At 49.2% G+C, this 14,393-nt stretch overlaps 1 protein-coding gene across 2 annotated transcripts in view; it reads left to right on the top strand.

Annotated features, from left to right (window-relative positions):
* ADGRD1 (adhesion G protein-coupled receptor D1) overlaps positions 1-14,393 on the top strand; it is a 141,183-nt gene that overhangs the window by 18,001 nt on the left and 108,789 nt on the right. For both annotated transcript variants that reach the window (XM_024758649.1, XM_024758648.1), the window contains 3 exons: positions 9,421-9,600; positions 11,943-12,197; positions 14,315-14,379. In XM_024758649.1, coding sequence (XP_024614417.1) covers positions 9,421-9,600; positions 11,943-12,197; positions 14,315-14,379 — 500 coding nt within the window. The remainder of the gene's footprint in view (positions 1-9,420; positions 9,601-11,942; positions 12,198-14,314; positions 14,380-14,393) is intronic.

The raw sequence follows: 14,393 nt of genomic DNA, 5'->3' as shown, positions 1-14,393 counted from the left end.
GTGTGAAAGAGAGTCCTACAGCACCAGGCGTTTCTAGAAGAAATTAAGCAGAGCCTTCTTGGGGGGCAAGAAGGGTAGACATGAGTAGTATTTGATATATGCAGTGTTTGATCTGAGAAGGTGTGTCTGCGTGTTGAAAGATACAGCCTGAACCGCCTTCGAGAAACACGCTGGCCGTCTTACAGAGTCAGTCCTCCTGGCGAGATGGGCTTTTGAGTTTACGGCCTCTGTCGTGTACACTAAAGTCTGAGAAACACTGCCCCTTTGGGTCTCTATCATCTTTCTCTCTGCATTTCATATATCACATGTTCTCCTACCACTGCAAACTCAACTATGGCTGAAGGTGGAACTCCTTATCTTTCACCCGGTGTCTCTACTGTTATCCAGATTTCCCCGCCACTATGACCTTCAGCTCTTTTTCTCTCAAAAGTGTGCTCTTTGCTGTATCATTTCTCCCACCGTATTTGATCGTTACTTCCTTATCTTGTAATCATGGAGCTGGAAAAAAATCTAAGGATACAGTGTGGAAGTGTCACCATCGTCACAGCTTCTCTTTGTCAAGTAAAAATCTGATATTATTAGGGAAGACAACACTGGTCCATGGAGTTGATACCTTGTAATGTTTCTACTCAAAGGGTAAGGTCTCTCGTATTCACTGGACCATATGTAGCCTCACACTTTGCTCCTCAATTGTTCTGTGTGTCTAGGATGAATAAGAGAATCTTGTGAACCATTCTCTTTGTGGTTTTTTGGCAGCTGGGTCTCCACAATGTTGAGAATGGATGAGAGTAGATCACTTGAAATTTGTACCGAGGAAACTTACACAGCCAGATGTAATTCTATTCTCACAGTCCTAAGGTGGACAAAAAAAAATGGCATGTCATCCCCTTAACTCAACTTTTGTAACGTCGACTATCCAGGCAGTGAGGCAGGATGTGTTTATGCCAAAGAAGAAGGCCAAGAGCGGGTTATTTACTTTAATAGGTTGAGGTTGAATGATGTAATTATCTAAATTTCCAGTCATGCTAGAATGTTTTTGAGACTAGTGATTCTTAAATTTCATTCACTTTTAAATTGTTTTCATGATTTTTTTTAACCATATACACATAGCGCCTGAACTATAATACTTATACCTTTTCTTTATGTTTTACTTACTTTGATTCAATTGAAAAGGAAACTTTATATCACCCTCAAGAACTGAAAACCAATCTTGGTTCCCATAAGTAGAAGATACCTATACTGTTGAATTCTACGTGGGTACCATGGCCCACCAGAGGCTCTAAATTTGAGATGTGGCGTTTCTGTGTTAAAATGGGGATTAGCAGTTGTTACTTACGTACGAATGGACTTTCTCCTTGTCACAATCAGAAGAGCTGGAAGACCATCGAGAAGGGACTCACGTGATTCATGTTATGTGAAAGCACGCCTGGATGCTAAAATTTTCTTGGAGAAAGTGTCCGACACCAGAGGGGGTGGAATTGTCAACTCTTAGAAAGATGTAGGTGAAAATCCTCATATCTACCTGTACTCTGCTGAAATGCAGAGGTAGGGATCACACCTCAGGGTCTTACAAAATCAGAGTTAGGCATCTACGGCAGAACCTTGCTGGTGGACTGCTACCTAGGTGTCTGGGTCTTTTCTCAGCTTAGCCAGGAAGCCCAAATCTCCCCATCCCTCTCTCCCAGCCTGTGCTCTTTTGGAAGCACTCGGCAGGTGGTCACTCCGTAGAGACGCTCTGCCACCAGAACCCTGCACACTTGCTTCTTTCCTCCTCCTTCTTGGCCACACCGCACAGAAAACGCACTTAGAATCCTACAGTTGGTAGATTCCCTTGACATCCTCTATTCTTAATAAAGAAACCACAGCCCCAGTTCTGGAGCCTCTCTCGACCAAAACCTGGGAGAACATCCAACTTCCATGCCTGAGATACGCCGTAATAAAATTAGATGTTGAACCAGCCAGATCAGATTAAAGGCCTTCCCAACCGAGCAGAATCGCTTTTCTTTCTTTTTTTTTTTTTTTACTTTTATGAAATCCTTTTTATTTTGAGATAATTGTCAATGAACACGCAGTCAGTTGTAAAAAATAATACAAAGCAACCCAACGTACCCTTAACCCATTTAGCAGTGGGTGAAGCTGAGTGATTACATCAGGCAACTTGAGGTGGGGAATGTCCTGATCTCCTTTGTGGGCCCGGGGTCATCACAGGCGTCCTTACAAAGGGAAGGGGCAGAGGGGCAGAGTCAAAGAGAGATGTGAGGATGGCTTTGAAGTTGGGGGAGGGGCCGGGAGCCCAGGAACGTGGGCGCCTCTAGAAGCTGGAAGAGGGTGGGAACAAATTCTCCTCCGCAGCTTCCCAAGGGGACGCAGCCCTGCTCGCCTCCTGATTTGAGCTCAAGCGAGACTTCTACCTCCAGAGCCCTGAGAGGGAATCACGTTGTTACCAGGCATAGAACTTATGCGGTGATTTGTAGGAAACTAACACGGAGGTACCGTCTCAGATTTCCCTCCTAACCGCAGCTCTCAGACCCAAGTCTCTCCTGGCCACATCTGCCTCACCAGCCTCACCTGCTTCTCTCTTACCCTCCTGGCCACATCTTGTCGCAAGACTGATATGAGGTCTCTGCTCCTTAAACGTTCCACGGTCCTTCGTCCTGTGCCTTCCCTTGTCCGAGTCACACCCGTTCCCTTCAGATCTCAGGCAAAGCGACCTTCAGGAAGCCTCTCTCAGCCTCCAGGGTAGATGGCGCCCTGCTCCGATGCTTGTCGTTCTTGTCTCTCCTCCCTGAGCTCCTCACACCCGTCACTGGGGGGACTCCCGCGTGACTATTCACGTCGGTCTCTCCCTGCCCACACGGTAGTAAGTCCAGGAGCCCAGGGACCCCGGGGTCTGCTCATTTTTCTGCCTCCAGACCCTCCCTCATAGTGTCTGACGTATATCAGCCACTGATTAAATGTTCGTTGAATGAATGAGGGTGCTGCTATGAACTGAATGTGCGCTCCCCAAATTCATGTGTTGAAATCTTATCCCTATGATAGTATTTGGAGGTGGGCCTCTGGGAGGTGGTTAGGATTCAATGAGGTCACGAGGGTGAGGGGTTAAGGCCCTTATAAGCAGAGGAGGAAACACGGGCTCTCTCTGTGTGCACGTACCAAGGGAGGCCACGTGAGGATAAAACCAGCAGGAAGGCTTTGCTGGCAACATGATCACAGCCTCCCAGCTTCCAGAACTGTCAGAAATAGCTGTTGTTTAACCCACCCAGCCTGTGAGGTTCCGTTACAGCATCCCGCGCTTCCCGCGTCAGGTGTTATCTGAGGTGAAACCACAGCCCGAGAGGGAAATTGATGGCCTTGTTGTTTTTTTTTAAGTTTTATTGGCTTTAATATCAAAAAAATTTTTTATTGAAGTATAGTTGATTTACAATGTTGTGTTAGTTTCTGCTGTACAGCAAAGTGATTCAGGTATACATATGTGTACCTTCTTTCATATTCTTTTCCATGATGGTTTATCCCAGGATATTGAATAGAGTTCCCTGTGCTCTACAGTAGGACCTTGTTGTTTATCCATTCTATATATAACAGTTTGCATCTGCTCATCCCAGACTCCCACTCCATCCCCCCGCCACCCACCCTTCCCTTCGGCGACCACACGTCTGTTCTCTAGGTCTGTGAGTCTGTTTCTGTTTCATAGATAGGTTCATTTGTGTCATAGTTTAGATTCCACATATAAGTGGTATCATATGGTCTTTCTCTGTCTGACTTACTTCACTTAGTACGATAATCTCTAGTTGCATCCATATTGCTGCAAATGGCATTATTTCATTCTTTTTTATAGCTCAGCTGTATTCCATTGTATACATGTACCACATCTTCTTTATCCATTCATCTGTTGATGGACATTTAGGTTGTTTCCATATCTTGGCTATTGTAAATAATGCTGCTATGAACATTGGGGTACATGTATCTTTTTTTAAATTTATTTTATTTTATTTATTTTTGGCTGCGTTAGGTCTTTGTTGCTGCCCGCGGGCTTTCTCTAGTTGTGGTGAGAGACTCTTCGTGTGGTGCGCAGGCTTCTCGTTGCGGTGGCTTCTCTTGTTGCAGAGCACGGGCTCTAGGCGCGCGGGCTTCAGTAGTTGTGGCTCGCGGGCTCTAGAGCGCAGGCTCAGTAGTTGCGGCGCACGGGCTTAGTTGCTCCGCGGCATGTGGGATCTTCCCGGACCAGGGCTCGAACCCATGTCCCCTGCATTGGCAGGCGGATTCTTAACCACTGTGCCACCAGGGAAGCCCACATGTATCTTTTTGAATTAGAGTTTTCTCTGGATATATGCCCAGGAGTGGGATGGCTGGGTCATAGGACACTATTTTTTAGTTTTTTGAGGGACCTCTATACTGTTCTCCATAATGACTGCACCAATTTGCATTCCCACCAACAGTGTGGGAGGGTTCCCTCCTCTCCACACTCTCGCCAGCATTTGTTATTTGTGGACTTTTTAATGGTGGCCATTCTGACCGGTGTGAGGTGATACCTCATGGTGGTTTTGATTTGCGTTTCTCTGATGATTAGCGATGTTGAGCATCTTTTCATGTGCCTGTTGGGATGGCGTTGGTTTTGATGCTCTCAGCATCACTCCACCACTCCAGAACATTCTTGAGCCTGCTCTGCTGGCTCTGGGTGGTTCTCATGGAAACTTGCTTTCAGCTGGTTGTCACAGTCGACATGTGTGGATAAGCTCATGTCCTCTCATGCCATTGCACTGTAGGTGGACGTGTGTCTCTCACAGGCCTAGGGCCACCTCTGTCTTGAGCCAAGTCCTCTTGGAAACGGGAAAGGATGGAGAGTCTCCTTGCTCCCCCTCTCACCCTGCAGCCGCTTCTCCAGCATCCTCCCCCGAATCAGCCACCCACAGTAGTGGTCAGGAAGGAAGGAGGGAGCCATGTGCACATCCTTGTGGTGGCCTTTGGTGGGACTTTGGGGTCAGGAAGGGGACTCCTCTGTGGATTGTCAAACTTCAGCTGAAATGTTGTAAGCAGCAGAAATGCAACTCAGCTAGGCTTCGGGGATTTATTGAGTGGATCCAGGTAAAGACTGTGTTCTGGTTATCGACTGCTGCGTAACAAGCACTCCCAAACTTAGCAAGTGCAACACAATTTAGCATCACCTCTCATGGTCCTGGGGGTTGCCAGGGCTCTCACGCAGCTGCAGCTGTGGCGGCCAGGACTGGGTCCTCTGAAGGTGCCCCTGAGGTGGATATCCAAGACCACTTTCTTCACTCACATCTCTGGCACCTCCAGCTCCTCTACATGGTTTCTTTCTCCACCAGCAGAGTCTGGACTTGTTCCATGTTGGCTTTGAGCTCCAAGAGGCAGAAAGCTGAAGCTCCCAGGCCGTTAACAGCTGCACCTGGAACTTGGCCATGGCCACTTCTGTTGACTCCGCTTGGTCAAATCAGCCAGAGGGCAGGTGGAGAAATTGGCCTGAGTCTTGGTGGAGAGCGGGAAGGTCACATGGCATGAAAGCAGATGGGATGGGAGACGGTGTGGCTTCTTTGGGAGATGGAGCGTGCCACAAGCTGGGTCCAGGTGCTTAGATAACATCACCAAAAGTTTGTGTTCCTCCATCGCTCTGGCTCTGTTCCAAGAAGGCTTTCCAGGTGTGATAGCAATGTCCACCCAGAGTCTCCAGGACTCCCTTTTATTGGCTGAAGCCTGTCCATCTCTGAGCCAGTGCCTGTGATTCCAACTGGTCCAGCCCATGGGAACCTGGGGCTGTGTGGTCAGCCCCACCCAATCTAGAGGAAGTAGGAGTGGGGAGGATGGTCCCCCCCCAAGAACGTGGAGGTGCTGTGCTGGGCGAGGGAGGATGGATGCCGGGCTGCTACATCACCTGTGGGTCACCTTGCCCTCCCTGCTGCCTGCTGCTTTGGTCCACTTTGAGTTACCAACATGCAGGGCACGGTGCTGAGTCCAGGGGTCTGGGAAGAGCTGCTCCTCTACCTGGAGAGATTCCCTACCCACCCCTGCCTGCCGCCTCTGCCCCGTCCACAGCAGACACCGGGAGGATAACGCACAAGAAGACTTCCTCGCCTAGCCCAGGTCTGTAGTGTGCATTTTTCTCCTCCATGGAATGCCTTCGAATCTTTTTTGTCTAATTCAGTGAGTGAGTCCTCTCTCAAACAACACTGTCTCTAAGGGAAGACAGAGAGATGACAGGTGCAGACTCCAGAGCCAGACCGCCTGGTTGAAATACTGACTCTGTCGCTGGCTGTGTGGCCTTAGACAAGTAACTTTACCTCTGTTGGCTTCAGTCCTCTCGCTTGTAAAATGGGGACCGTACTAACACCTAGCTCATAACCCTAACTGTAACCCTAACCCTAACCCTAGTCAGGAGGAATAAAAGAATTAATACATGAAAATTCTTAAGATATTCTGTCTTGCTCAAAGTAAGTTCTCTTTAAGCAGTAGTGATCCTACTTTTCTTTATAAGGTGTTCTATATATAGTAAGGAAATTCATTTCTTGTTTGTTCAGTGTTTTACAAAAAATGTTTTCCTGGGTTGTCATTTGACTTTTGACTTTGTCATGGGAAATTTTTTGCCTTGCAAAATTTTGTAATATTCATGCACTCAAATGTATCCACCTTTTCTTGGGATAGCTGGATTTCTTTTCTTTTCTTTTTTTTTTTTTTGGTCTTATTGAGAAAGAACTTTCCTCACGTTATTTTTTCGGACGGATGAGGATTCAATGCTCATAAGAAGAAGAAAAGTATTGAATCAATTTGTCAATATTGCGCTTCTTTTTTTTCAGATTTTTTCTCCTTTGTACTGACAATGCCAAGTGCAAGAAACAAAGTTCCTGAAAATGCTAATATTCGAGGGCTCGTTGTGAATCTTTTAAGACTCTGTGAAGACATAAATTGATATTTAAACACAAGCTGTTCCTCAGATAGAAATGATTATTTTGTAGGCTGAATGAACAAAAATGAAAAGCTTGGCTTATAGTAACCATTGTTTGCTTCAATCTTCCCTTACCTAATGCCAAATTGAATGTTTTATTTTTATTTTTCTTCCTGGACAGAAAGATATTTGGCCAAGACAGGAGTGAAAGGAATTTTTAAATGCAGCTAAGTGTTTGGAAAAAATGGACTTTTGTGAATCCCGCTGGGACTTCGTTTCATAACAAAAGTTTCGCAATGTGCCATGTTTGTGTCCATGTGAAATTGGTTGTTTCTGAGTGGAGAGGCATGGCAGGAAGGCTTGGGGCTTTGTTTTTGGACTCTGCGCCACTGCAGTGCAAGGCAGACAGAAGTACTGGGATGCCCCGGGCCTGGGAGTCCCCTCCACCTGCTGAGTGGGACAGTGTCTGGGGCAGCCCAGCCGCCCTCCGAGCAAACTGCTAAAGTCCCATCCTTTCGTTGGCGTGACCTGTGTCCCAGGGCACTTTTGGGGACTTTCCTTTTTCCTCAATAGCCCTGAGAACATGCTCCTTATGTCTCTGAGCTCTACCCTGGAGTCTATCTGAGCCTCCTCTGTTATTTTGAGGTTCCTCTTTACATTAAAAAAAAAATTAGAGAAATTCCAAACCAGGGAATTATATATTATTATGAATTACATATATAATTCTAATATATAATTGTATATTAATTAATAATTAAATATTCCCATGATGATTATATCATCGTGCCATGTTTTACATGTTTATATTCATCGTATTAAGGCTTTCGACCCACAAAGGTATAATGCAATGTTATTGTCACAAGACGTTTGAACAACTCGTGACAAATGTGTTGATCCGTAAAGCATTACAGCCAGGATGGGTGGTGATGCGACACAAGTTGGTACTTGACGACAAATGTCTTCTAGTAATTCAGACTCTCTTGGACTGTGCCCGTGATCTCACCTGAAGATAAGATACAAAGTCTAAAATTGGTGCCATTTATATAAATAAGGCCCAGGGCAAATGGCCGCCCCCGCTCCTCTACCAGCCCCATCCTGGGCCTGTTTGGATCAAGTCTGGGCACCTCCTCTCTCAGCATCAATGAAGCCTTCCCACCACAGAGCCTGGGCCAGCTTGGGAGGGATGAGGCCGCCTGAGTTATTTCCGGCTTTCACCACCGAGTCCAGGCAGGCTGCACGCATTCTCACACACACACACACTGTTTACTTATGGGCAAAGAAAGGGTAAATGTTACTGGATTCAGAGAAGCAGAGTGGAGGTAATCAGGGATCCAAAGGGCAATTCCAGGAGCCTCCGGCCAGGAGTGGCCACTGTCGCCCCTCGCCCGGGAGCCTGCCCCTGGGTTGCACAGTGATCGTGGGTCAGGGTCTTCACCATCGAGGGCTGGCCTTGTTCCTTACACTCCCCCTGCTTCCAGTGATGGAGACACACCCACCAACGGGCCAGCTTGTTCATACCATTTAGTCCACGCGGAGCCTGGGGACCAGCTCAGGAGTCTGCGGACTGGCCGCCTCGGCTGCCAGGGCCTTCGTGTGCCCCACTTTGATGGGAATGAACAGTTGTAGGTTTCAAAGCCTTTCAAAGTGGCTTCCTCTCTGACTAGAAATGCCCTACTGGGAATTTATCCTAAAGGCATCTAATCTGAGACGTGCAGAAAGGTTTAGCTTCCGGTTCTGTTTGGGAAATTAAAAGTCGAAGGAAACTTTAAGACACAGCCATGGGGGAAGGGGTTTGCTGGTTTTTTTTTTCTTTAAAAAAAAAAATTACAGTTCCTGTTTATTTTATTTTTTGGCCATGCCATGTGGCTTTCGGGATCTTAGTTCCCCGACCAGGGATTGAACCCGTGCCCTCGGTGGTGAGCGCACAGAGTCCTAACCACTGGACCGCCAGGGAATTCCCTAGAGTTCCTGTTTAGAATGTCATGAGGTGCAGATACAAACAATGATGACATAGAGGTGTATTTATGGACATTGGAGGGGGTCTATGATGTAGTAAGTTTTCAAAACATGTGGCTTATAAACCGGTATGTATGAGTTGGTTCCTTTCTCTGTAAAATACGTTTATGGAGAGGCTTTGGAAGGAGCTACCTTAACTGCCGACGTCTGTAGGTCAGACTGAGTTTGGGTCTAATCTGAGTCAGTCTCTAGTTCAGGGACCTTGGGCAAACCGGACTCAAGTTTCTTCATCTGCCTAACGGGGTAAGCCAATGAATGATAATCAGGTTTTGTAGTATTTATGAGGAGAGGATTCATTTAAAACCCTTAGTAAAGTGTCTGGTACTTAGTGAGCTACCTGTTTTTATGGTTTGTATTTTCTGAATCGAGCATACACTGTCTCTGGAATGAGAAAAAAGAAAACTGCCGTTTAAATGAAAAACAAAGAGCAGCGAGAACGACCTGCTTCAGTGAGGTTAAGTCCCGTCCGTTTTTCATTAAAAGTAACCCCATGCCTTTTCTGTCCTCAGGGGTCACGTTCTCTTTTTTCTGGAAGACGCAGGCAGAACATTCCAGAACAACCCCTTTCGCGTTCGGGGGACAGGTCATTTCCAACGGGTTCAAAGTCTGCTCCAGCGGTGGCAAGGGCTTCGTGGAGCTGTACACGCGTGAGAACTCCATGACGTGGGAGGCCACCTTCAGCCCCCCAGGTAAGGGCGCCGCTGGCCCGGAGGGATGCTCAGGGAGGCGTATGGAGGCCAGACGCTCCGCTGTCGGTCCCCTGGCCTGCGGGCGGTTGAGCCCCGTCCTCTCAGGGGCTGCTTGGGAGGACTTGCTGGAAAGGGTGAGATGACATCCTCTGCGGAGATGTCTGCACGGCGGATGAGGGGCGGGGTCCTTCGGGCGGACGCCTGTGCTCCCCCTGACCACGGGATGACTGGGTCGCCGCACCATGTTACTTAGTGCCCCGAGCCTCAGCTTCCCTAGTGAAGGCATTAATGATACTTACCTCACAGCTCGGGGGAAATTAAATGGAATATTGCATGCGGAGTGGTTATTGTTTCTCCTTCTTTTCCTGTCCTTCCCCTTCCTCCTTCTACCCCTCCTTCTTTTTAGTGCTGTAGACTTGCAGATGTTTAGACTTCGCCGTGAAAAAGGTTTTGGAAAAGAGGGGCTGACGATTAGGGGAAAGAAAGCTGGCGGAGGGGAGGCGTGTGGGCACCGGGCCAGCGAGGGCCTGGGATTCAGGAGGGATGGTCTGGACCAGTGTGGGGACTGGGCGTGTGCAGATGTGGCTGAGTGCGTAGGTGGGTGTTGGGAGGCCACGTGGTCCGGTCCTCTCTGACGATTTCTGTTTCCCCCGGGGCTCAGTGTGATCCGCCGCTGGCCGGGCATGAGGTCAGAGGTGTGGGCCAGGAAGCTGGGGGAGGCCGGAGGTCTGGAGTGGGAACTGAGATGGGGAGAGGTGATGGGTGACTCAGAATGTCTCGAGGTAGTGTGGACGGGCTGCCCAGTCCAGACTGGAGACTGAGAAGGGAATCGCGGAGGTGGAGGGCAAAGTGAGAGTCTAGAACGATCTCCTTCAGGAGGAAATGACATCTCTGACACAGGCAAGGAGAATTCATTTTCGGACCATTTAAAGGAGGCTGCGTGTCTCAGTTGTTAAAAAACCCTGGACCCTGGAGCCACGCAGCCTGGGTCAATCCCGCCCCACACCCCTCTGCCAGCTGTGCGCACCCGGGCGCCTTACTCGCCTGCTCTGTGCCACAGTGCGCTCGTCTGTAACGTGAGCACAACGACAGTATCGGGTCATAGGGTGACTGTGAGAGCGGAATGAGCTAACACACGAGGAGCCCACAGGAGAGGGGCCCCGTGAGCACCGGACACGTTTGCTCGATTCTACCGCTGCTGTGAGCTGGGACCAAGCTCGTACCTCCACCCCCGGAAAAGGGGCAAATTCGGTGCACACGGAGTTTGAGAGAATCTTGCGTGTTTGCCCTCTCTGATCCCCGAGGCCAGAGCTTGTCTCTGCGTCCTCTACCTGTTCAGACCTGCCTGTCCTGCCCCTGTTCATGGCTCTTATCACCTTCCACCTGCTATCGGTCTCTTCCGTAAGAGTCTGACCTCCGTGCCCCTTGGGGCTGACACAGTATCAGGCACCCAGTCGTTTATCTTGAACATGTTTTAAGGTCAGATCTGCTGAATCCTGACTGTTTCCCCACCCAGAGGAGTGGGGAGAAGTGTAAACATTTCTGCCTGGCAGTGTGCTCTTTATTTGTTCATTGAGGGGATTTTCACGCTCCAGGGCAGTGATACTTTGGCCCTGTCTCGGATCCAAGCGCTCTCTGGAGACTCGCGGTTAGAAAGTCGCACAGTCCCGAGCGAGAACCCCGGGGTAGCTGCTGGGTGATTTAAGATGACGGCCCGGCTCGGGTCATAGGCTTCCTATAAGGGGCGTCTTCCAGCAGCAAGTCCCTGAGGGCGTCTGAGCACACACCTGCACACGAGGTGTGGCCCTTCGTGGGGCAAGCTGCCATCAAAGTCCAGTGAACTTTCTTCCTGTTGGTGAACGTGGTTCTCATGACAGAGAGACGGGTCATCACCAAGGCTCCTGATAGAGGATCCCGACGGAGCCAGGAGTGGTCTGTTCTCCCTCGGTGCTGCCATATTGGTTGCTATCACCTGCTTGAGGTCAGGGCAGAGGTGGGTTTCAGTGGCCTTTGGGCTGAATCAGGTCCTCAGATAGGTCTCATTGACCTGCCCTGTGCTGGCCTAGGCTGGATTAACAAAGTATTTTTGAACAAGTTATGACCATTGGTTATTACTTCATTTAATTTAAAATGGCAAAGGGTCTCTTTGAACGGCGTCTGGGGTTTGCTGTGCTCCTAAGGACTGAGGGAAGTGAGATGTGGATTATGACCTATATGAGGACTCAGCCAACGGTAGCACTGACCCATCATCATAAGAAAGAGAAATGTGCTTAAAACTAGAATGACCACTGCATGGAGAGCTCGACCCACATCGTGAGAAGGGTGTCTCTGCTCTCTCCCAGGCCCCTACTGGACTCATGTCCTATTTACATGGAAGTCCAAGGAGGGCCTCAAAGTCTACGTCAACGGGACGCTGACCACCTCAGACCCAAGTGGAAAAGTGTCTCATGCCTACGGGGAGCCCAATGTCAACCTCGTGATCGGGTCGGACGAGCGCCAGCCCAAGCGCTACGAGAACGGCGCTTTTGACGAGTTCATCATCTGGGAACGGGCCCTGACGCCGGACGAGATCGCCATGTACTTCACAGCTGCCATTGGTCAGTGAGAGGGGAGGGGCTGCGGGCCGGCTGTGACGTCAGCTCCTGGGGAGGGGGCGGGCTTCGTGGCCACCTCCCCTTCCCAGCATTTTTCTTCTCCTCCCTCTCCTGACGCGGCCATCAGCGCTGCAGGCTGAGATGTGTCCTGATCGGCCTCGCAAATACGGTGGGTCTTCTAGAGCCCCTGCTCTCTGAGATGGAGGAATCCACAATTTCCCAGAAACACGCTGGGATGCATATTCTCCTGCCGTCACCAGGGAGTTTTCCAGGTGTTCGTGACAGATGTTCCAGGTCCATTAGGGCCTTTGATCCACAGATGTCTACCACGTGCCTCCCGCGTGCCAGACTCACCCACCACGGGCCCTCGGAGCGCCCCCAGGACGCCCCCTTCCTGCTTAGCACAGAGCGGTGGTTCAGATCAGGAACCCGGGGGACAGCTGGACCTGGGTTCAGGTCCTCAGTCAACCACGATGAACTGTGGGACTTGGAAAGTCACTAATTTAAAAAACGGAGGTAAAATTCATAAAACGTGAATGTCACCATTTTACAGTGTACAGTTCAGTGGTACTTACTATGTCCACATGTTGTGCAACCATCACCCCCAAAGGGACCCAGCACCAGTGCGCAGTCAGTCCCCCTGTCCTCCTTCCGCAGCTCCCGGCAGCCACTGATCTACTTTCTGTCTCTATGGATTTACCTATTCTGGACATCCCATATAAATGGAACCATATGTGACCTTTCGTGTCTCATATGACGTCACTAGGAATCTCTGTTTTGGACTCTGCCTTCCTTCGCATAAAGATCTGTCTGCACAGGAAGCTGTGAGCTAGGGCTGCAGGTACCCAAAGGGGGCGTTTCCCTGGGTGACCTGTCTGGAGGGGGCCCCTCTTCTAACCTGTTAGCTAGAGCAGTGCCATTTTCTGATGGGTCGGTCCAGCCGAGGTGGCCTCTTCTTTTCTAATTCACACAAAGGTAGAGTGTCGATCAGCTCTGCCCCTGCTCAGGTGTCCCCCCAGCCCCGCGATGGTTGGCCGTTCCTTCTGTAGAGAAGCCAAGGAAGCAGAAGGCTATGTTCAGAGTCCCACGGTTTGAAAGTGTGTTTCTTTGACACAGTCAGATGCTCTTGTAACAAGAGCCAGCTGGGAACCGAGACTGACTTAGGACGCGGCCGACTCTCGTTTCTCATCCTGGTCTCACATGGTCATCAGTTATGAGGATGGACAGGGCCGCTGGGCTGAGTTTTGTTGTCCTTCGCTTTCTCTTACGGACTCACATGAGTTAAATGTGAATTTGAGGGGACTCCTTGACATCCAAGGAATGGATGTCACTCCGACTTGGAGAACAGAGTGTTCGGGGCTCTGATCCCCAGAGCAGGGTCACACCTTACCCTCTCACCGGCTACCCACCTCCACCCACGGGGTCATTTACTCCTGGAACCGGGGATGGGTGGTGAGGTTATTCCCTCAGGCCACCCAAAGCAACTTGAGGGATTTCCAGAAATGAAGTAGAGTATCTGGTTAAGTCTGTGTTTTCATTGGGGAATACTAAAATTAGAAGGAGTTGGATGTCTTCATTATTATAATCATTCATAATGGACCAAAAGGGGTCTTGAATAGAATCCTTGGGATGGGAGGGGCTCAGGAAGACGGTCTCCCCACCACTGGATGGGGTCCACGCCAGTGTCACCTCACTGGGAGGGGAGGTGGTGAGGCCCCCTGTTTGTCCCAGCCCAGTGATTCACAGCCCTCTGTGTTTTATCTCTAAGTAGTCCAGATGCAATGGAAATCCATTTCTTTTGCTTCTTTATGTATTTGAAATCAGTAAAAGCATGTGTAAAGTCATCTTTTTATATGACAACTTGCCTAAAGACTATTCCCGAGCAGTCTAGACTATAAAATGGAAAAATAATTTGACCTGGGAAAATCCATACAATCTACCCATTTGGCCGATTTATTAGGCCTTTATCTTTCCGGCGACACTGCTACTCAAAACATTCTCAGACTCTTCTTAGTTTGTCTCTGAAGCTGGGAGAGTTTTGAATAAGGACAGGCCTTCCTGAGGGTGAAGGAGGTGACCATGGCTTAGCCCTTAATGAAGCATGATTGATTTTTTTCCAGGAAAGCATGTTTTGTTGTCCTCAACGCCACCCAGCATCCTCACGACAGCCACAGCAAACACCATGGTGAGCAGATGCAT

The sequence above is a fragment of the Neophocaena asiaeorientalis genome, unplaced genomic scaffold (assembly GCF_003031525.2).
Source record: "Neophocaena asiaeorientalis asiaeorientalis breed wild unplaced genomic scaffold, Neophocaena_asiaeorientalis_V1.1 scaffold77, whole genome shotgun sequence".
NCBI lineage: Eukaryota > Metazoa > Chordata > Mammalia > Artiodactyla > Phocoenidae > Neophocaena > Neophocaena asiaeorientalis.
The sequence above is the reverse complement of the archived record's forward strand: the minus strand, read 5'-3'. Positions and strand labels throughout refer to the sequence as shown.